The following is a 23,395-nucleotide window of genomic DNA, read 5'->3' as shown; positions in this document are numbered from 1 at the left end:
AGATGGCAGCAAGCAGACCAGTGTCACCAGAGGGCAGGTAAGGGGGGGAATGAGATTGTAAGGTGTGAGAAAACTGGAAAGGTGGGGAGGAGGCTAGGTTATGAAGTGCTCTGCAGGTCAAACAGAGGGTTTTTTAACTCAATTCTGGAGGTGATAGGGAGCCACTGGAGTTTACTGAGTAGAGGGATGACATAGTCTGACCTGTGTTTTAGAAAAATCACTTTGGCAACTGAATGAAGGATGGCCTGGAGTAAGGAGAGGTAAGCAGCCTCACCAGCAGAGTATTGCGACAATCCAGGTGTGAGGTTAAGATGATCCAGATGGCAGTATCAAAAGAGAGAAGAGGGCATATTCAAGAGATATTGCAAATGTGAAATTGATAGGTCTTGGTAACAGATTGACGGTGAGGAGAAGGGGTGGAGGTGAGGGATAATGAGAAGGTAAGGACGGCCTCTAAGGTGCAAGCCAGGGCCCTGGCAGAACGCTGCTGCCTTCTACAATAACAGGAAGGTGGAAAGAGGTTTGGAGGAAAAGGTAACGGGTTCTGCTTTGGATATGCTGAGTTTAAGACGCCTACAGGACTCCAGTTTAATAGGCAGCTGGAGACATGAGACTGGAGGTCAGCAGAGAGGTCAGGGAAGGACAGGTGGGTTTCAGAATCATCAGCAAAGACACGGCGATGAGATCACAAAGTGAAGCAGCACAGCAGAAGAAGAGGAGCGGGTCCAGGAGACAGCCTTGTGTGACACCTGTGCTTAGAGGCTTGATCTGGATAAGGATGCAGCAAAGGACTCAGAAGGAGCAATCAGACAGGTAGGAGAACTGGGAGAGAGCAGTCCTGAAAACCTAGGGAAAAGAAAGCATCAAGAGAATGGGGTAATCGACAATATTAAAGGCTGTGCAGGTGAAGGATGAGGGCTAAGAAAAGGCCACTGGATCTGACAATGAAGAAATCATTGGTCCCTTGGAAGAGAGCACTTCTGATCGAATTATGAGCTTGGAAGTCAGACTACAGAGAGTTAAGAAGAGAGGGGAGAGGAAGTGAAAGCACCTACTTCGGGCAGCCTCCTCAAAGACTTCAGCCATAAAATCCAGAAGAGAGATGGGACAACAGTTAGCAAGGATGGAAGGATCAAGTGAGGGTTTTTTGAAGACGGGGGGAGGGGGCTTCATTGGCATGTTTGCAGGCAGTAGGGAAGCATTCAGCCGACAGGGAGAAAATGAAGATTAGTGAGAGAGTGGGGATGACAGAGGGGGCAATTTATTGAAGGAGACAGATTAAAATGGGATGATTCATGTGTATGATTTATGAAGTGTTTGCCTTGGCAAGGAGAAGGGTCACTGCTTCATGGGAGGTGAGGTGAAGGAGGAGACAGTGGCAGAAGGCATCCATCCGAGTCAGACGAGACGAGTAGATTCTAGGGAGCTCCCAGGGAAGGAAGTTGATTTTTTTCAGTAAAATATGAGGTGAGGTTTTCATTGAGAGGATGGGAGAGCAGGGGAGGCATGGGGAATTTTAGGAAGCATGAACAAGTTTGGAAGAGCCGCTAATGTGCGGGGGAAAGTGAGTTAATTAGGGAGGTGTAGAAAGGTTGCCTAGCAGCACTAAGGGTCCATTTGAGGTCACATAACATAAATTTGTAGGAACCCAGCCAGAATGGTTGTGAGACTTTCTTCACCTTTACTCAGCAGCAGACATGTAGGGACGAAGGCGGTGGATGGCGGGAGAGATCCAAGGCTGAAGCTCGACAGAGCACAGTGAGTAATAGGATAAGGGGCCAGGGATTCAAGAGCAGAAGACCATGAAGAGCTGAACCGGTTCGCCAAAGGGTCAAGATGGGGAAAGGAGGTGAGTGTGGCCAGTACAGGGGCGGTGGCCTGGGAGAGCACTGAAGGGCTGAGGGATTAGAAATCACCATGTGGATGAAGAGCAGGGGTTACTAAGGAAAGGAAGAAGGACAGATGGAAAGCCAATAAATTACGACTGGATAAGGGAATTTCAGAGTTCACGAACATGGAGGTGGCGGATTTGTGGGTCACGGCAAGATCTTTGTGTATGGATAAGGAGGAGTGGAGGAGAAAGTCATGGGAAATGAGTAGGTTTAAGGAACTGAGAGGTTATTGAGTGTTTGAGAGAGAGTCAATATGCATGTTGAAGTCCCCTTGCAAGAGGGCAGGAGTTGAAGAAGAGAGAAGAATTGTGAGGTGGATACGAAACTCATTGAGGAAGGGAAGAGAATGATCTGGAGCTCTGTGGACCAATTGCTCCCAGAACTTTCATTGGGTGGTAGAAATGAACGGTATGAATCTCAAAGGAAGAGAGCTTACTGAATGATGGTGATAAGAGATCCTGGAAGTGATTATATACACACACGTATGTATGCATGAAACATACAGCATATAATTAAGACATGTAGTAAAAGGCACGTTATGCAGTATGCTAGATGGCATGGTACACAACATGATAAATGACATATGCATAGCAGATAAATTATATAAAACAGATGATAAACCACATGTATATTACATTATGTCATATTATGTTATATCATACATCATATCATATCATATCATACAATAGTATATCTGATGGTCTAACTCATTGGATTATGGGGTTTTTTTAGGCAAATGGGGTTAAGTGACTTGCCCAGGGTCACACAGCTAGTATGTGTCTAAGGTTGGATTTGAACTCAGGCCCTCCTGTCTCCAGGGCTTTATACAGGGTACCACCTAGCTGCCCCTGGATTCTGTTTGAACTCATAGCCCCTGACTCCAGAATCCATCCTTCTTCCACTGTAGCACACCAACTTTCCCTTTAGATACATACTAGCTGGATGATTTTAAGCAAGTCACCTAATTTCTCAAAACCTAGTATTCTCATCATCCAGATAAGACTCAATCAACAAATATATTATAAGTGCCAACTGTGTGTCAGGCCTTGTACTAAAGACCTGGGACTACAAAGGCAGTTATAATATTTTCCTTCTTAAGAATCCCATTTAAAAAAAAAAACTCAGAAGGCAGTACCTTAACCCAGAAGAATCAATCTCTAATGGTAGAGATTCAGTTATTGTGTAGATTGATAATGGAGATTTTTTTTTTATTTAAATCTAATTTTATTGAATTTTGTGCATCTTAATCACCAGTGAGTAGAAAAAAAAACATACTGGCACGTTTAAGCATTATTCAAGTTAGGTATATTCGTCTTATAAAATTATCAAATTTTATAAAAGCATAAGGAAAAGTATATTGCTATACAATACCACTGCTTCTAATATAATACCTGAAATGAGATTTTCTTTTACTATATTCATTACTGCTTCGTTTTTTAAAAATATAAATTTATTTATTTTCAGTTTTCAATATTTACTTCCACAAGATTTTGAGCTCCAAATTTTCACCCCATCTCACCCCTCCCCCCACCCCAAGACAGCATGCATTCTGAATATCCCTTCCCCTAGTCTGTCTTCTCTTCTATCTCTTCCCCCCTTCTCTTATCCCCTTCCCTTTCTATTTTCCTGTAGGGCAGGACAGACTTATGTACCCCATTTCCTGTATTTCTTATTTCCCAGTAGCATGTGAAAACATTTTTTTTTAAACATATGCTTTTAAAACTTTAGGTTTCAATTCTTTTCCTTTCCTCCCTCCCCACCCACCCTCATTGAAAAGGCAAGCAACTCAATATAGGTTATACATGTGCAGTTATGCAAAACACTTCCATAGTAAACATGTTGTGAAAAATTAACTCTATTTCCCTTAATCCTATCCTGCCCTCCCATTTATCCTATTCTTTCTTTTGACCCTGCCCCTCCTCAGAAGTATTTGCTTCTGATTACCCCCTTTCCCAATCTGCCCTCCTCTCTATCATCCCCCTGCTCTCTTGTCCCCTTCTCCCCCTATTTTCCTGTAGGATAAGACAGATTTCTATACCCAATTGAATGTGTATGTTATTCCCTCCATAAGCCAAATCCTATGAGAGTAAGATTCACTCATTCCTTCTCACCTTCCCCCATTTCCCCTCCACTGTAAGAGCATTTTCTTTTCTGTTTTTCTTTTGTGAGATAATTTACCCCATTCTACCTTTCCCTTTCTTCTCTGAGTATCATCCTCTCTCATCCCTTAATTTTATTCTCCAGATATGACCCCTTAATCTTCAACTCACCCTGTACCCTCTATCTATCTATCTATCTACCTATACATACATATATTTTTTTTTCCTCCAACTACCCTAATACAAAAGTCTCATGAGTTATAAATATCATCTTTCCATGCAGGAATGTAAACAGTTCAATTTTAATAAGTCTCTTATGATTTCTCTTTCCTGTTTACCTCTTCATGTTCCACTTGAGTCTTGTATTTGAAAGTCAAATTTTCTATTCAGCTCTGGTCTTTTCATCAAGAATGCTTGAAAGTCCTCTATTTCACTGAATGACCATTTTTTCCCCTGAAGGATTATACTCAGTTTTGCTGGGTAGGTGATTCTTGGTTGTAATCCTGTCTCCTTTGCCCTCTGGAATATTATATTCCATGCCCTGTGGTCCTTTAATGTAGAAGCTGCTAAATCTTGTGTTATCCTGATTGTGTTTCCACAGTACTTGAACTGTTTCCTTCTGGCAGCTTGTAATATTTTCTTCTTGACCTGGGAACTCCAGAATTTGGCTACAATATTCCTAGGAGTTTTCCTTTGGGGATCTCTTTCAGGAGGAGATCAGTGGATTCTTTCAATTTCTATTTTGCCCTCTGGTTCTATTATATCAGGGCAGTTTTCCTTGATAATTTCTTGAAAGATGATGTCTAGGCTCTTTTTTTGATCATAGCTTTCAGATAGTCCAATAATTTTTAAATTCTCTCTCCTGGATCTATTTTCCAGGTCAGTTGTTTTCCAATGAGATATTTCACATTGTTTCTAATTTTTTCATTTTGGATTTGTTTTACAGTGTCTTGATTTCTCATAAAGTCACTAGCTTCCAATTGCTCTATTCTAATTTTTAAGGAAGTATTTTCTTCAGTAATCTTTTGGACTTCCTTTTCCATTTGGCCAATTTTTCTTTTTAGGGCATTCTTCTCCTCATTGGCTTTTTGGACCTCTTTATGCCATTTGGGTTAGGCTATTTTTTAAGGTGTTATTTTCTTCAGTATTTTTTTGGGTCTCCTTTAGCAAGCTGTTGACTTGTTTTTCATGATTTTCTTGCATCACTCTCATTTCTCTTCCCAGTTTTTCCTCTACTTCTCTTACTTGCTTCTCAAAATCCCTTTTGAGCTCTTCCAAGGCCTGGGACTGATTCATATTTTTCTTGGAGGCTTTGGATGTAGGAGCTTTGACTTTGTTGTCTTCTTCTGGTTGTATATTTTGATCTTCTTTGTCACCAAAGTAAGATAATATAGTCTGACTCTTTTTGCGCTGCTTGCTCATGATCCCGGCCAATTACTTGAGTTTTAAACTCTTTGTTAAGGTAAGAGTCTGCTTCCAATGTGGAGAATGTACTGTCCCAAGCTTCAGGGGTTTATATAGCTGTTTTCAGAGATACTTGTAGGGACCTGTAAATTTTCAGTTCTTGCAAGGTGGTATGATAATGGGCGAGGTGTTTACTCTTTTCCTGGCCTGTGCTGTGGTCTATTCGTGACCACAAGTATTCCTTTCTGTCCTGGAACTGTGAGGAAGGTTTCCTGTCCACAGCCACTACAAGCTCCACCACACCAGCGCTCCTCCTCACCCCAGGATCCCCGTCCAGAACTGTGACCTAGATCCAAGCACAGGCAAAGCAAAAGATTCCTGCCTCAGCACCAGCAGACAGATCCCTGCAATCCCCCTCTGATCAGCCACTAGATTCCCCCTCAGTCTGTGGGCCAGAAGCTCGGGAAGCAGCTGCACACCCCAGAGCCCATGCTCTTGGGAATGGAGCCAAGACCCCTGCCTTCCTCTCTCAGCACCGCAGAAACAGACTTTTACCACTGACCTTCTAAGTTGTCTTTGCCATTCATGGATTGAGGAGTCTGGAAACTGCCACAGCTGCTTGAGATTCAGTCCTCTGAGGCCTGCTCCAGGTTTGCTGCGGCCTGCGTGCCCATACTGCGCTGTGCTCTCAGCCCGGCATGATACACCTTTCTGATCAATCTTTCAGGTTGTCTTGGGCTGGAAATTTGTTTCACTCTGTCTTTTTGTGGGTTCTGCTGTCTTAGAATTTGTTTAGAGCCATTTTTTATCAGTATTTGAAACAGTTTGGGGGAGAGCTCAAGCAAGTTGCTGCTTTCATTCTTCCATCTTGGCTCCACCTCCAGGGAGATGTTTTGAAGAAAGAGATTTCCTAGTACACCTCAAATCATAACCTTTAGGAACCTTATACTTCACCTACAAATAAGGCCAGTCAATTTCATTCTGAGTTATAGTATGTTAGCATTTTCTTTCAAAAATATTATTGTTTGTTCTACCAAGAGCTTATAAAATTTCCAAATAGTTAAATCTCTATAACATCCCCCATTTCTGACTAAGTTAAAGGGAGGTGATATTATAAGGGTTTTAAAAACAGTTTCCTGAAATTCAGTTCTCCCATCTCCTCCCCCACCTTAGAGAGAGCTTCCATTTCTTCTGGGTCTACGGAAGCAACAATGAAGACAAGAAAACAAAAACCCATCCCCTCAACCCAGACTCTAAGCACATCCCTTAAATTCCAGAATGTTTCTTGAGACAGTTCACCATTCAAACAACATGGTAATGTAGGCTGTTTGCCCTGTTGGGGACTGCACTGGCCAACAAGGTAATGGGACTTCAGGACTGGGCAAAGGAGAATGGATGTGGAACTCACTGTGCCTGTATGTAGGGGACATTTTTTCCCACTCAAAGGAGGAAATGTCCTCATTAGGTTTAATCTTCCTTCTTATTGAAGGGGATACCAGAGTCAAGGGGTAGAGACTTAACATAACATATTCACGGAACAGAGAATTTTTACCAGGTGGCCAGATGCCAAGGGAAGACGAGATTTATGGGGAAAAGGAAATTGGAGGTGGGAGAGGGGATGAAAATAGGAATTCTAAGTATAGAGGAAAGGGGACTAAATTTTTAGTCTAGACACATGGGTTTCAGTCCAGGTTATGTTTGAGTCACAGTGTGATCTTTGGCAAGTACTTCTTTTTCTCTGGGCCTCAGTTTCCCCCTCAGTAAAAGGGAGGGGAACACTCTTGAATATTCACTCTGACATAATGACTACTTTCATGTTTTGAGCTCACATGAGAGAATGGGCATGAAAAATGACTTAACAAATCAAAAAGCCTGAGAGACTGTGAGGTCACCAGAGGCGATGAAGAACAGGCCTTCTCCTACAATCCTCTCCGTCGTCATGATGGTGGTTGAGGCAACCCTGGGGGTTTGAAGGCTGTGTTAGCAGAACAGATGCTCTTGTGGGTCCTCCAAAGCTGGAAGAGTTTGGTGATGGAGTATGTGTCTGGGACTAGCCCAGTAAGCTGTTTGAGAAAAAGGGAGGTGGAGGAGATTCACAAATTGGATGGGGAGTCAATACTTAGATAGCAAAGTCTGTCCCCTACATGTAGCAGGAGGGTGTTGTTACGTGGCTTGAAGAGAGACAGAATAGACATCGCTAGTCTTTTTCCCTTCTCCAAGGAAGATTCTAATTCCTGCCAGGAAGGGAAGCAGAAGGTTTAGGCCAGAAGATTGGACACTCAGAGAGCGCGGGTACTGGACTAACATTTTATCTGTTTTCTCCTTTAAATATTATTGGTCTATGGGATGTGGTTTTCAGGTTCAAGTTAAATTTCTGATTGCTGTTTCTTAATGGGGAAAGGAAGCTCCCCAAAGTCTAGTATAGCTGGGGACAGGGACATGATGGAGTTTGCCAGTCCCTCACTTTTTAGCTTCTTCCCAGTGGGGTTGGCATCATCCATCTTCTCTCTTGAAACTGGAAGCCAGAAGTGCCCAAGGTGTGAAGAGACTTGAAGAGGCTGAAGACTCTCTTCTATTCTGCCATTTCTGCTCCATCCCTCACATGGGGGCAGGGCCTCAATCTCCACCAATGAGGAGAAAGTCCCATATCGACTGGCTTTGGGACTTGGGTTATACTTACTATTGTGGAATCATTATGTACAATTCAGTGTAATTCAGTATAATTCAATATAAAGTATAATTGAATGCTAAGTTCTTCTAAGCACTGCAAAAGTTCAGAGCAGTGGGAGCAATGAGTAATGGAGTGGTTATCAATGCTAATGAAAAGGACATTGAACATAGCAGACCCAGGCTTGAGTCCCCACTCCAACACCTACTTTGTGGTCACTGCTAACTCATTCTCTCTGAGCCTCATTTTTCCTTTCTGTAAAATGGGGACAATCACACATGCCCTTCCTGCTTCTCAGGGCTAACTGTGGGGAAAATACCTTGTAAACCTTTGAAGTCCACAAGTCACAAGCTCTTCCTTGTGCCAGGCCCTGTGCTGAGCTCGGGGGATACAAGAAAAAGGAAGACAATCCCTACCCTTGAAAAGCTCAATATTTAATTGGGGAACCAACATGCAAACAACTATGGGATACAGACAGGAGAACTTGAAGGTAAGCTCAGAGGGAAGGCACCAGAATTAAGGCAGGGACTGAGAAGGATACATGAGTTATTATTCTTAGTCCTGGAGGACACAGGATTCATCTTGGAGGAGGGAGACATCAGCAGCAAAGGCACACAAAGGTGGGGGTAGGCAAAGGTGCAGAAGTGGAAGGGACTGCTTCAGAGGGGCGTCAAGGGACCTGACCTGTCCTGACTAGAGTGGAGGGTGCCCATTGGAGAGGAGGGGGAGGTAAAGTTGAGTAGCAGCCATCATAATCCACTACCACTGCAAAGAAGTTTCCTGAGCAGGAATTCTTTTCTTTCCCCTTTACAGAAGAGGACATAGGCTCAGAAAGAAATGATCTGCCTTTGGTCCACATCAAGATTATAATAACAGCCCCTTACATCAATCATCTCAAGTTTGAAAAGTGCCTTCACACTTAGACAAACTGATGAAAAGAAAAGAAGCAAGCAGGATTGGGAAAATACTATAGGAGATGACTCCAACCATAGAAATGGAAAGGACAACAAAGCCACCTGTGAAACTGATAATGACCAAGTTTGGCCCCAAAGGAACAGGAGAAGGCACTTCCTTCCCTTCTCTGCAAAGGGCGCCATGAATATGGAAAACTGCAGATAGAGCTGGACTGGCTTGATGGATTGGTATGTTTTGCAAAACTTTCTGCCTCTGCCTCTCTTAGTCATAAGGGATGGCTCTCTGGGAGGGACAAACGGATATGTTGGGAAATGCAGGTGATGCTAAAACAAAAGATGTCAACATATTTTTTTAAAGTGCTTTCACATCCAGAATCTCATTCGATCCTGCTGACGTTTCATGTGAGGAAGAGAGCACATATTTTATTAACCCCATCTCAAATAGGAGGAAATTGAGGCCTGGTGAGTGGTATGCCTTGCTTCGAGGTCACAATGGTGAGTCAGAGCCATGACTATGATCCAGGCGTCTTGATGCTCCATCCAGAGCTTTTCCAGAAGTGTGGTTACTTCAGGGGCCAGAGGGGTAGACGTTTTCAGACTTCTGTTGCTTAAGAAAACAAGAGGAAAAGGGGGCAATAGAGGTGCAGTGTTTTCCAGACTTAGTTCACCTGCCTGTGGCTAGAATAACTCATACCCCCACTTAGGGAGGGGATTAGAAGTCTGGTAACAAAACTGTTTGTGGAGTGTGAACACTGACAGTCAGCTTGTGGCCCTGCCAGCAGCCCAGGTGAGGAGATGGTAGTGGAAGCTGGCGCTGATGTCAGTCTAAAGACTAATACCTATTTCGAAATGTGAGGCCAAGGAATAAATCCATCCCATGATGTCAGGGAACTGGAAGGGGTTTCAGGACACAGAATGTCAGAGCTGCGAGGTGCCTTAGAATAGAGAATGTCAGAGCAAGGAGGGACCGTAGAACAGAGAGTATCAGAGCAAGGAGGGACCGTAGAACAGAGAGTATCAGACCTGGGAGAGACTTTAGAACACAGGATGTCAGAGTTGAGAGGGACTTTAGCACCTAATATTGTAACTAGAAGAGACCTTAGAACACCAAAGGTCAGAACTTGAAGGGACCTTAAAACACAGAATGTCAGAAAAGGAAGGAACTCTAGAACACAGAATGTAATAGCTGAGGAGGGCTCAGAACAAAGAACACAGAATATCAGAGCTGAAAGGGACCTTAGAATGCAGAATGTTGGAACTGAAAGGAAATTTAGAACATAGAGTGTCAGAGCTGGGATGGGGCTCAAAAGATATTACGCAGAAGTTTAAAGTTGGAAGGCACCTTGGAATGTCAATGCTAACGGAGACCTTAGAACATAGAATGGTAGAGATGGAAGAGATCTTAGAACATAGAATGTTAGCAGCTGAAGAGGTCTTAGAGACCATCTACTCTAACCCTCTCATTTTCTAGAGGAGGAAGGTTTTGATCAAGGGTACTCTGGGGACTTGTGTAACAACTTCAATGCTTTTTAATGTAACTTTTATTTATTTTACCTTTTTTCAATTAATATGTTTTCTTTCTCCTATTGCGAAAAAATAAAATAAAAACAAAACCCTTGCAACAAATAGATGTAGTGAAGAAAAAGAAATCCCTTTGACTATGTTTAAAAATGTATGCATTCTGAATCCATCACTTCTGTCAGAAGCTAAATAGTATGCTTCATATTCAGTCCTCTGGAATGGTGATTGGTTATTGTATGGATCAGAGTTCTTAGGTCCTTCAAAGTTGTTTGTGTTACAATGTTATTGTTATAGTAGAAATTGTTTTCCCGGTTCTGTTTACTTCACTCTTCACCAGTTCATACAAATCTCTGGTTTTTCTGAATCTGTCCTTTTCATCCCTTCTTATGGTGTAATAATATTTTGTTGCATACATATACTACAATTATTCAGCCATTTTCCAAGTGATGAGCACCCCTTTAGTTTCTGGTTCTTGGCCACTACAAAAAGAGTTGCTATAAATATTTTTGCACATACTGTCCTTTTCCTATTTCTTTGATCTTTTGGGCATATAGGCCTAGAAGTGGTATCACAGGGTTAAATAGTATGTATAGTTAGTTTGCTTTTGGAGTAGGGTTCCAAAATTCTTACTAGAATTGCTGGAACAATTCACATCTCCATGAATAGTACAGTAACATGTCTGCTTCCCTCAGGCCCTTTGACAGTGGTCATCTTTGCCAGTCTGACAGATGTGATGTCAAACTCCAGAGCTGCTTTAATTTCTTTAATTATTGATGATTTGGAACATTTTTTATGTGGTTGTTGATAGCTTGGATTTCTTCCTTTAAAGACTCCTTATTTATATACTTTAACCATTTATCACTTTGGAAATAGCTCTTACAAATATATATTAAGTATACAATATATATTCACATATAATTATAAATATATAATATAAAACAATAATTTAATATGTAAATAAAATATTAAATATAAATATTATATCATTACATATTTATATTATCTATATATAAATATATGACATATATATAGTTTTGGGTTTTTTTAGCCAGGACCGAGTCATTCTGGTGACTGCTGATTTGTAGTAATAGTTTGAGATCTGGCCCCTTACTTTAAAAAAAACCAATCATTCCCCTTGAAATTTTGTTCTCTAGATGAATTTCATCATTTTTTCTAGCTCTACAAAGTAACCCTTTGGTAACATGATAACAACATGCAACAATACTTTTTGCAAGTGAAGTTCAGGGAGTTTCAGTCTTGACTCTATACCTGATTTGGTTGGATTTAAGATGAGGCATCTCTTCTTTCCAAACTTCTGCTTCTGAATTTTTAAAATGTGGATGAGCTGTTACAAGTTAAAAAAAGAGGATAGGTATGAAAGTGTCTTATAAACTATATTACAGGACTAAAAACAACAGCATTCAGGAATTATTTGAATGTATGAGGTAAAAGAGAGGTAAGAGTCAAAAGTAACTTTGAAGCTTTGAGTCTGACAGAAAGGTGGTGTCAACAGACACAGGAAAGTTGTGAAGAGAGATGAGTTCAGTTTGGGACATATAATTTAAGGTGTCAGCGAGGCATTCAGGTGGCTATCCAGTAGGGTGTGGAAAACACAGGACCAAAGCTCATTTAAACCAAAGTGTGAGTGACAATGTGTCCCTTCCACCTTAGGGGGATTTCTTTTGAAAGAGGAATGACCAGCAGTCCAATTCAGTGCAATTCATGGCGAGGATAGCCCTTGCCACATACTAGGACCTTCCTTTAGGAACTGTCTTTTACCTTTCTTTTTATCACCCAACTCTTAGCATGGTGCCTGATGTGCAGTAAGTGCTTAAATGCTTCTTGACTCAGTTAGCTTCTTTAACTGAGATTAGGATGAAGTTTTTGGAAGAATGGAGTTCATTCAGAATATGAAACCATGTTGTATTATTTTCAAGAGCTTTATGTCAAACTAGCAATTACTTCCAAGCATGGTACTTAGGGACCCCCTATAATGAATAAGGAGAAAAAAAAGGTATATAATGAATAAGCCTATTCTTGGGGTGATGAGGCACAGCTCATTCAATGACAGTGAAAAAATTCCTGGATTTGGATTCAGGGGATCATGGGTTCCAATCCAGGCTTTGTTACTTACAAGCTGTGTGACCAGTTATTTTTCTTAACAATAACTTATAGTTACAAGTTACTTAACAGTAAGTTGTAGATAACAATACTTGTAAGTACCTCATAGAATTTCTGAGGATCAAATGAGAATCTATGTAAAGTTTTTTGCAAACCTTAAATATTATAGAAATGTCAATAATTATTAGTATTGCTGTTACTTGTGCAATCTTGGGTGAATCATTGGACTTCCTCATTTGCACAATTACAGGGTTGAACTAGATTATTTCCATTCAGTTCTCCATCCAATACAAAAGGATATAATATAAAGGAACCCTAACAGCTACACCCCATACTTTACAGATGGAGAAACTGAGGCCTAGAGAAAGAAGTGACTTGCTCAGGTCACACAGCAAATTAGTGGCAGAGATGGAGGTAGAACCCAGGTTCCCCATTTTTCATTACACTATGATTTTTCTATTGTACAGGATATTATTATTCCCATTTTAGAGATAAGGAAACCAGGACACAAAGAGGTAATTCTTGAAAGGTGATAAGTAGAAATCTCAATAAGTCCAAATTATACCCAGCTCCCATCCTGAGAGGATAGTGGTATAAAGGTGGGGTTCTACCTCCACCCCAATTAATATAATTATAGACGATTCAGAAACCTCAAATTGAATCAAAGTGTAAACTAGGTCTGAATAAGCTCTTAATCTATTTGAAAGGATTATAGGGTTTCGGCCACTGGGTGAAAGGAAGATGAAACCATACAGGAAATACGTTATGATTGGCTAAAAAGATTAAGTCGCATCTCTTGGACCACACATAAATCTAGTAAAGTCAGTTTAGAAACAAACTGTGAGTGTTGGAGTTCCAATTCAGAGGATTCTAAATCGAGGATTTCAGCTAAGCCCCTGAGAAGGAATGACTTGTGAGGAAGAAGAGGAGAGGATTTGCCTTTCTCTCTCTTCCCATCTCATGACCAGAGAGAATGGACCGATAGCAGCTGATAGTGGAACCATCCAGGAGTGATAGTCAGCTGAGGAAAGGCAGCTTCAGGGATCAGAGATAAGATGACTATGGACTCTTTAGAGGTGCCAATTTCTGGGAGCCCTAAAGGGAACATTAAGAAGTATCTAGGAAAGGAACAAAGAACTTCCCTGGCAGGAGTCATGGGCGACCTCTCCAGGTGTGCCTCACTGCTGTCATAATTGTGCTCACGTCTCCACAGACCGCGTATTTGTGGGAGAACGAATACCTGACTTTTTTGGAGGGATGGGGAGAATAACCTCAAATAACTGTTTATGACTCTTGTTCTTGACTGCTTCTTAGCGGAAAGCGAACCAGAGGTGGGTCACAAATGACAGTGCCAGATACCTAGGTCTTCAGTCAGGCCCCTTCTAGAGCCCCCAACCTCAAGTGAGAGTACAAGTCTAGAGAGTATGCCCAGAGGGAGTGCTACATTGACATATTCTAGTGAGACCTGCATGTATCTGGGAGACATCTGCTCTCTCTGTAAATATTACTGAGGGGTTCAATAAAAAAGAAGAAATATAACAAGGAAAAAATGTAAATTTCTTCACTTGGTTTCAAACAAATCAACCACATGAGTACAAGATGGGGGATGTGGCTGGGTATATGACCTTATACTGCATGAAGCAAAGTCTAACATAGTATGCATTCAAAGTGAAGGAGCTGATAGTTCCTGTTTTCTGCCTTGGTAGGGCCTCCTCATCTGGAGTATCATGTCTTACTTGGGGGGCATATTTTTGGAGAGGCTCTGGCAATCCAGAGCATATTCAGAAGAGGCAGACAGGGATGGAGACACAAAATTAACATTTAAGGGTTGAAGGAACAGGGGATATTTAGCCTGAAGAAAGTAAAGGGGACATGATCATTGTTTCCAAATACCAAAAGGATTTTCAAGAGGAATGGGGAATAGATGTATTCAATGAGGAAATGTGGCATAAAACATGGTGGACAAGAATTTAGAAGACTGAAGAATGAATGGTGGCTCTGATACTTTCTAGCTCTGTGACCCTGGACAAGTTATCCAACCTTTCTGAGCCTACCAATTTACAACGTTGTGAGTGAACTTGCTTTATAAGTCTTAAAGTGTCACATACGAACAGGATTTTTTTGTATCCTCCCAGGTTAAAAAAAAACTCCTTAAAAATAATTTTTAAAAAGGCAGCAATAGGATCACTGGTGGGATGAGGGAGGACTGAGAGGCAGATTTTTCTTAATGTAAGAGAGTAACTTCTTGACAATTAGAGATGCTAAAAAATAGAACTGCTTTTTCCAGTAGATAAATGGTCAAAGGATCACTTCTCAAAAGAAGCATCACAAAAGTTATTAATAACCACATGAAAGTTCCAAATCACTCATAGTAAGAGAAATGAAAATCAAAATAACCCTGAAGTTCCACTGTACACTCTGCAAATTGGCAAAGATAAAAATGGCAATAATTAATGATGGAGAGTTGTGGGATGATAGGCAAACTAATGCTTTATTGGTCTATATGTTCATACAGACTATTTGTCCCCGACCTGTGGTAGAGCCTTTTGAGCTTATCAGTCACAGTCTGACACACTGTACCTTGGCTCCCAACTTAGTGATGTCATTTTGGTCCTCTTTGAGAATGACAACAGCAGCATTATTTAGGTAGAGCTGTGAATTAGTACAGCCAATTTGGAAAGAAATTAGGAATTATGTAAACAGTGACTAAAATGTCCATATCCTTTAACCTAGAGATTCCATTAATGGGCTTGTACTCCAAGGAAGTCATTGATAAGAAGAAAGTCTCCAAATACATCAAAATACACGTAGCAACTCTTTGTAACAGCTAAAAACTGGAAACAAAGTGTATGCCTATTGATTGGGGAATGGCTTCATAAACTGTAGTACGTAAATGTAATGGAATATTACTGTGCTATCAGAAGTGATGAATGTGATGAATACAGAGAGGCATGGAAAGATCTATATGAACGGATGCAGAAAACAACATACACAATAACAATGGAAAAGGAAAGAAGATACATCAAAAAAATCAGAAGTAAATGTAGCAAAATTATAAATATCAAGTAGGTCTAGAACGAAACAAGAGGACACTTCCCACCAACCCACAGAACTGGGAGGTTCCCAGGTGTTGCTCACTGCACATTTCTTTGGACTTTCTCAATGTATTGATCAGCTGTGCTGTCTTTTTTCTCTACATTATAATTGTTGTTGTTATTTGCCTTTAAAAATATTATCTGTTATATGGGATGGCTCTTTGGGATGGAGAATGGGAGGGCTAACTGGGAAAACTAATGATATAAAAAGCAAAAGACATTAATAAAAACTTATTTAAAAAAAATAGAGGGGCTATCTTGATTAAGTAGTGGGCTCCTTGTCAGAGCAGAAGCCTGGAAGGGATGCATTGGGTGGGAGATGACATTGATGACCTCTGAGATCCCCTTTCAGCTCCTCAAGTCTATGATTCTCAGATCATGGAAATAAAGATGACTGATTTAGGTATCGAAAACATAAGTAAATTAAAACAAGCTGTAAGCCAGACGTTGTTCCTCTGATTAAGTAAGAAGACGTTCTCTAACAACTGAGCTTTGATAAGACACATAAAACAATGAAGACAGGACTCAAAAAGAGGAAGAGGGAGGTAAATAACACACTTCACTCTCAAAATAAATACTAATCAAATTTATTTTATAAATACAGATGCTGAATTTTCTCCCAATTACCAGCAGATAAGTTTCCCGCATGCCATTTATTATTGGTGGTGATTTTGAAAATTATTTAAATAATTGGTTAGGTCAGGATAAATAGACATTGTTAGGATTGCTATAAAAATATAGCTGGATACAGTCTTCCAAAACTAATATTCTTAAAAAAAATGCCTCCAGAATTTCAAGGGTTGGGGGAGGAGTGGAGTACCACCAAGTACTGATTTGAAAACATTCACAAACTGTTCTAATCTTCATGGAAATTAGTGAGGTTCTTGACAGCTTCAAAATGGACAGTGACGTGATAGTTTCCGCCCAAATTCCCACATTACCTCCTCAATCGCTCTCCCCTCCCCCTGCCCAAGCAGTCTAAATTTTTTGGTAATTTTTACAAGACAAATTTGAAAAGAAAAACTAAAAGCTGGGAACTCATCAGTGTTTGGGCCCTGGCCATTTAAAGCACTGGAAAAACTACGTTTACAGCAATGAAAAATGAACTCAAATCTGTTCACCGAGACACTGAAATACTCTAGTTATAGGGAAAATGTAATTGACACTGCAAAGAAACTCAAGCTATATTCGGTAAGGTGTACATTATTGGAAAAGGCATGAACCAAGCAAATATGACCATCAGGGCCAGTTCCACTGTGACCTGGTGCTCCTGAACACTAGTGCTCCATATGGCGCAGATCAAAATCAGCAGGTTAAACAGCAAATAGCTACAAGGAGGACGAGCACAGGGGGAAGACGGCGACTTGGGCTTCATTTGGTTGAGTGGAACCTGAGATTAATGCCCACGAATGCTTGTTCTCTGCGTCCTGTTCTCGTCATCGGGACCAGTGGCTTGGTGGTGCCAGGGGCCTGAGGGGAGGGCCTCCCAGGATCACACAGTACGCAGCTCCTCTTTGGGTTTGGCACTGACTTCAAAGACTGACTGCCAGGTTTGGGAAGTTGGTGTAGTGTGTGCATTTTGTTCTCTCCTCGGAGACAATGGTCCTGGATTTTGGTTGCTGTCTCCTCAGGTGGAGGACTGTTGTGACTCCTCCAGAGGCTGCTGGGTGAGTCTAGCCAACAAAGATGTAGTATCCTCTGAAAGCACCCTGCAGGGGACACTGAAGGGGCTTCTGCCCTAGGCCCCAAGGGGACGGAGCAGCTCATTTGGAATACATGAGATTTCTTCAAATGAAGTTAAAGCTTTTTCCTAGGAGTCTTTTAAAATTTCTGTGCATCTGCTCTGCCTAATACTGCAAGACAGCTGTGTGTATGTGTGTGTGTGAGAGATAAGATACATGGAAAATAATGACTGGTGGTGAGATACTCTAGTCTAATGGATCTATAAATCCAAAGGAAGCTCAGCAGAGCCAGACAAAATATGAAGAGGATTTCAGGCCCTGTTAATGCCTAAGATGTTACGTGGGGAAAATGCAGCTCCTAAGCAGCACATACTGTATGTGCTATTCTATATGGCCTAAGAACTCTGACAGAGTTAAGGAATAAGATTATATTGTACATATTCACAGCTTCCTTTGGCCTGGCATTAGGGGGATGTGCCACATGGTAGGTAATACATGTCTGAAGAGGAAATTCAGACCCGGAAAGAAAAATCAGGTCGTGGGGAAGAAAACTCAATTGTTATTTATTTGGGTAACATATATAGCAAGATGACTACATTCTCTTTAAAGAGCTTGTAACCCTGGCACTACATTCCTGAGTATATGGCACAGGCAGCAACAGGGATGGAATCTGAGCTTTGAAAATGGCGAGTGATTAAATTAAATGGAGAGAACTGTGTCTTATTTTCCCTCATCTCTTGACACGATCCAGCTATTCCCAATGTTCAGATTCATAGGGCTGGGCAAGCCACATCTATTTAATTGTATACAGTACTTGGCAGGTTTGTTTTTACTTCTGACTATAAATTCAATAAGTTAACATGGAGTCCAAATCTAGGGGGTTGGCCTGCTGTGTGAATTTCTTAAAAGCATGCCTGGCTTTTGGTTTCCCAACATTCAACTATATATGTATTAGAGCTATAGCCCAAGAATGGGATTGCATCATGAAATCTATAGGATACTTGGAATCCTCTGTTGATTAATCAGTATTCTAGAAAATCCAACTGTTATTAAAAAAAAAAAATCAAATAGTTGAGGGCCATGTCTAAAGAGGCTGGTATTAAATGGAGAAAGGATGTGGCCATTTGTTAAGACAGCACAGAGGACATACTCAAGTTTCTTACTTAGGCAACTGGACATGTGATAAGACTGGGGTGACAGAAGCCCAGGGAGATACTAAGTTGTTGGGGTGGTGCACCTGTGCTTGAGAAACTCCCCAAGCTTAATCCTCAACCACACAAAGGGCCAAGGTCCTTCCAGGGAGCAGGGAAAACCTGGTCCTAGAGATTCAGCTTTTGAACCATACTGAGAGTGTTACTTGTGATAAACAGTGACAAACAATAAAAGATACATTCATTCATTTTATGATTTATATATTATCATCTTCCATCCAAGGATAAAACAAAATTGTATATAACAGAAGCAGATGAATACCTATAACATGGCCTGAACTAGACAGAAGCTTTTTCAAGTTAAAGAATGACTATTGACCTAGAACCAACTGTAAGGTTTGAAAAGCAAATATATGGAAACAGAGTATAAGTCTACCTGGCCCATTCATACATCTGACCCCGTGTCCTGGCTCACTTCCCCAAGTCCACTTTCCAATAGACTCAATCTGTTTTATTTTGCTCCATAATTAATACAAAGGATAAGTGCAACTTCATCTTCATTTGTGATCAATCACCCTGTTCTGGTCCAGTCAATGACTTCTCCCTACCCACACTCACTTGTCTGAGCTCTTGCGTGGCCGGCGGAAGCTGGACACGTTTTCATTCAGTGCATAGATACGTCGGGAGAACTCCTCAAACTCCCCCAGCACTTGCTCATCGCATTCTACGGCCACGGCCCTATCCACCGGGATGCAGTTAAATGCTTCTAGCTGGTCCCCTGAGCTCAAGCCCATTGCCTCTGTGCCAATGATCTCTTCAGCCTGCTCTACGGCACAACGGAACTCAGCCCCTCTGGTGGTGGCGGGGAGCTCCTCCAGCTGCTCACTGCAGGCTGTGCTGTTGTGCTCCCTGGGAAGGAGGGTTCCATTGATTGCACCAGGATGCTCGAGGAGCAGCTCCTGTGACTCCTGGCTACTGTTCACATTCACGTGGCCCCTGTTTAAATGATCATCAAAATCAGCTTCTTTTTTCTTATTGTCTTTGGAGAAGTCCAAGGAGGTATCTAAGGAAGATGATAAAGATGCCATTTTTTTCTCGGAATCTCCAATAGTCTTAATGGTGGCCACAGGTTGGGCTAATGCTGAGTTGTAACTGGGAGGAGGAGTTTTATATTGGAGTCTCTCATTTTCTGAACTGGCCCGTTTACGATGACCTTTGTCTGGTGGTGATGGTACCCCAGTAGAGAAGCCAACATCTACACCCCCAAATATGGAACTTTGTCTCTTTGGAACTGGAATGGCACTGGAGGTGTGATGTCTGTCACTGAAAGACAAAGAAAAACAATACATTACCTCTCATTTAACAGCAGTACCTCATATTTCTGCATCTCAGGTTTACAAAGCAATTTCCTTACTTTAGCTCTGAGAGGTAGGTAGGTAGTACAAATATTATTACCCTTGTGATATGATAAACAGGATTTCAGATGAGGGGCTCATGGAGGTAATTTCCAATTGAGAGCCTATGATGACCTCTCAACTATCTCTCTCCATGATGGGAACTCTGAATTCCTCTCTCATAGCTACCAGTGCGAGTGGGGTGAGTGCATTTGTAACTGGGAGAAATTATCAGGGCTCACCCAGGACCAGACAGGCAGACCTATAAATTGCAGTTTTTAGTACTCACAGGAAAATCAAGCCAAATCTGCTGCCCTTAATTTGGGGGTTCTCCAGGTGATAGGTTGTCAAAACTTTGCTCTGTGTGCCAAGCTTTTTTTTTTTTGCCATCTGTGGGACTGTTTGCTTTCTGCCTCCTGCTGACAGTGTTCTTCCCCCTCTAAATGATTTTCCAGTGAAGCTAGTTAATCAAACCAAAATAGAATATTAACACCGCCCACAGACAACATATTTGGTCCTGACAAGCCAAGCCTTTCATTTGCCATCTGAGATCACAATAAGCATGCTTGAATTACCACAGCTGTGATCGATTACTCAAGAATGAAATAGAAGCTACACCATGGGCTGATGGGAACTTTTGGCAGGGAAAGAAGAGTGGGGAGGGTCATGGTCCATGAATCTGGACTGGCTTCCAGTGGACTTATGCTCTCAGTATATCATTCAGGTAGTGAGCAAAGGTGGGGGTGGGCGGGCAGGGAGAGGCCAGGGATGAGGATGGATTAACAGGATTATACTAGATTAGAGCTGCAAGGGAGCTTGAAGAACATCCTGCCCAACTATTTCACAGAGGAGGAGACTGAGGTCTGGGGAGGGAAGGGGCATTGCCAAAGGCCAGACAGTACAAATCCAATAAAACAGACACATTTTTGGTTAATTTGATTAAAAAAAAAAGGAAGAAGGAAACCGAGTCACCAGTATCAAAAATGAAAAGGGTGAATTTACCACTAATGAAGGGTAAATTAAAGCAATAATCAGGAGCTATTTTGCCCAACTCTACGCCAATAAATCTAAGATCTAAGTGAAATGGATGAATATTTACAAAAATATAAACTTCTCAGGTTAACAGAAGAGGAAATAAAATACTTAAATCACTCCATTTTAGAAAAAAGAAACTGAACAAGTCATCAATGAATTTCCTAAGAAGAAACTCCAGGGCCAGATGGATTTATAAGTGAATTCTATCAAACATTTAAAGAACAATTAATTCCAATACTATATAAACTATTTAGAAAAAACAGGCAAAGGAGCCCTACCAAATTCCTCTTATGACGCAAATACGGCGCTGACACCTAAACCAAGAAGAGCCAGAACAGAGGAAGAAAAAGACAGACCAATTTCCCTGATGAGCACAGACGCAAAGCTTTTAAATGAAATACCAGCAAAGGGATTACAGCAAGTTATCACCAGGGTAACACACTGTGACCAGGTGAGAGTTACACCAAGAATGCGAGGCTGCTTCAGTGTCAGGGAAACTACCAGTGTAATTGACCATATCAATAACAACAAAAATCATGTGATTATCTCAACAGATGCAGAAAAAGCTTCTGACAAAACACAGCGCTCATTCCTATTAAAACACTAGAAATCACAGGAATAAATGGAGTGTTCCTTAAAATGACAGGTAGTGTCTATCTAAAGCCATCCGCAAGCATCGTCTGCAATGGGGATAAGCTACAAGTCTTCCCAACAAGATCAGGGGTGAAATAAGGATGCCCATTGTCACCACTATTATTCTATGTTGTATTAGAAATTTTAGCTTTAAGCAATAAGAGAAGAAAAAGAAATTGAACGAATCAGAATAGGCAACAAGGAGACAAAACTCTTTGCAGATGACACAATGGTACACTTAAGAGAATCCTAGAGAATCAATTAAAAAATTTCTTGAAATAATTAGCAACTTTAGTAAAGTCGCAGGATATAAAATAAACTCACATAAATCATCAGCATTTCTATGTATTACTAACAAAGTCCAGCAACAAGAGATAGAAAGAGAAATTACATTTAAAATAACTGAAGATAATATAAAATATTTGCAAGTCTACTTACCAAGATAAACCCAGGAACTATATGAACACAATTACAAAACATTTTTCACACAAAGTCAGATCTAAACAACTGGAAAAATATCAATTGGTCATGCATACGTTGAGCTAATATAATAAAAATGACAATTCTATCTAAATTAATTTATGTATTCAGTGCCATACCAATGAAATTACCAAAATTATTTTACAGAACTAGAAAAAATAATAACAAAATTCATCTGCGGGAACAAAAGGTCAAAAATATCAAGGGAATTAGTGAAAAAAAATGCAAAAGAAGGTGACTTAGCTGTATCAGATCTAAAACTTCCCTTTCTTCCTTCCTTCTTTCCTTCCTGTGAGGCAACTGGGGTTAAGTGACTTGCCCAAGGTCACACAGGTAATACGTATCAAGTGTCTGAGGCAGGATTTGAACTCAGGTCCTGCTGACTCCAGGGCCAGTGCTTTAACCATTGTGCCACCTAGCTGCCCCTAAAGCTACATTATAAAACAGCAATCATCAAAACTATCTAGTATTGGCTAAGAAATAGAGTGGTGGACCAGTGGAATAGATTATGTACATCAGACACTGTAGTCAATGACTATAGTAATCTACTATTTGATGAACCCAAAGACCCCAGCTTCTGGGATAAGAACTCACTATCTGACAAAAACTGCTGGGAAAAGTGGAAAGTAGTATGGCAGAAACTAGGCATAGGCCAACACCTCACACTGTATACATGCCAAGATAAGGTCAACATGGGTACATGATTTAGACATAAAAAGTGATATCGTAAGCAAATCAGGAGAGCAAGGAATAGTTTACCGGTCAGATTTATGGAGAAGGAGAAGGGAAGAACTTATGACCAACCAAAACCAGAGGTAGAGAATATTATGAAATGCAAAATGGATAATTTTGATTACATTAAATTAAAAACCAACACAAACAAATCAGAAGCAAAGCAGAAGAAAGATGGGAAACATTTTTTTTGGGGGGGCTAAGCAATGGGGTTAAGTGACTTGCCCAGGGTCACACAGCTAGTGTTATGTGTCTGAAGCAGGATTTAACTCAGGTCCTCCTCAATCCAGGACTGGTGCTCTATCCACTGTGCCACCTAGCTGCCCTGAACATTTTTAATAGAAAGTGTTTCTGATAAAGGCCTCATTTCTCAAATATGTAGAGAACTGAATCAAATTTATAAGAATATAAGTCATTCCTAACTGATAAAAATGGTCAAAGGACATGAACAGGCAGTTTTCAGATGAAGAAATTAAAATTATCTATTGTCATATGAAAAAATACTCTAAATCACTATTGATTAGAGAAATGAAAATCAAAACAACTCTGAGGTACTACCTCACATTTATCAGAC

The 23,395-nt window shown here is 40.8% G+C and overlaps 1 protein-coding gene across 2 annotated transcripts in view; it reads right to left on the bottom strand.

The window, feature by feature from the left end:
- Positions 1 to 16,285: 16,285 nt before the first annotated feature.
- Positions 16,286 to 23,395, bottom strand: part of UVRAG (UV radiation resistance associated) — a 443,033-nt gene continuing 435,923 nt past the window's right edge. For both annotated transcript variants that reach the window (XM_020989535.2, XM_078156924.1), the window contains one exon: positions 16,286 to 19,870. In XM_020989535.2, coding sequence (XP_020845194.1) covers positions 19,162 to 19,870 — 709 coding nt within the window. In that variant the 3' untranslated portion in view covers positions 16,286 to 19,161. The remainder of the gene's footprint in view (positions 19,871 to 23,395) is intronic.

Source organism: Phascolarctos cinereus, unplaced genomic scaffold, assembly GCF_003287225.1.
Source record: "Phascolarctos cinereus isolate Bilbo 61053 unplaced genomic scaffold, phaCin_HiC Scaffold_726;HRSCAF=1367, whole genome shotgun sequence".
Lineage (NCBI taxonomy): Eukaryota > Metazoa > Chordata > Mammalia > Diprotodontia > Phascolarctidae > Phascolarctos > Phascolarctos cinereus.
This window is presented reverse-complemented; position numbering and strand designations above follow the sequence as displayed.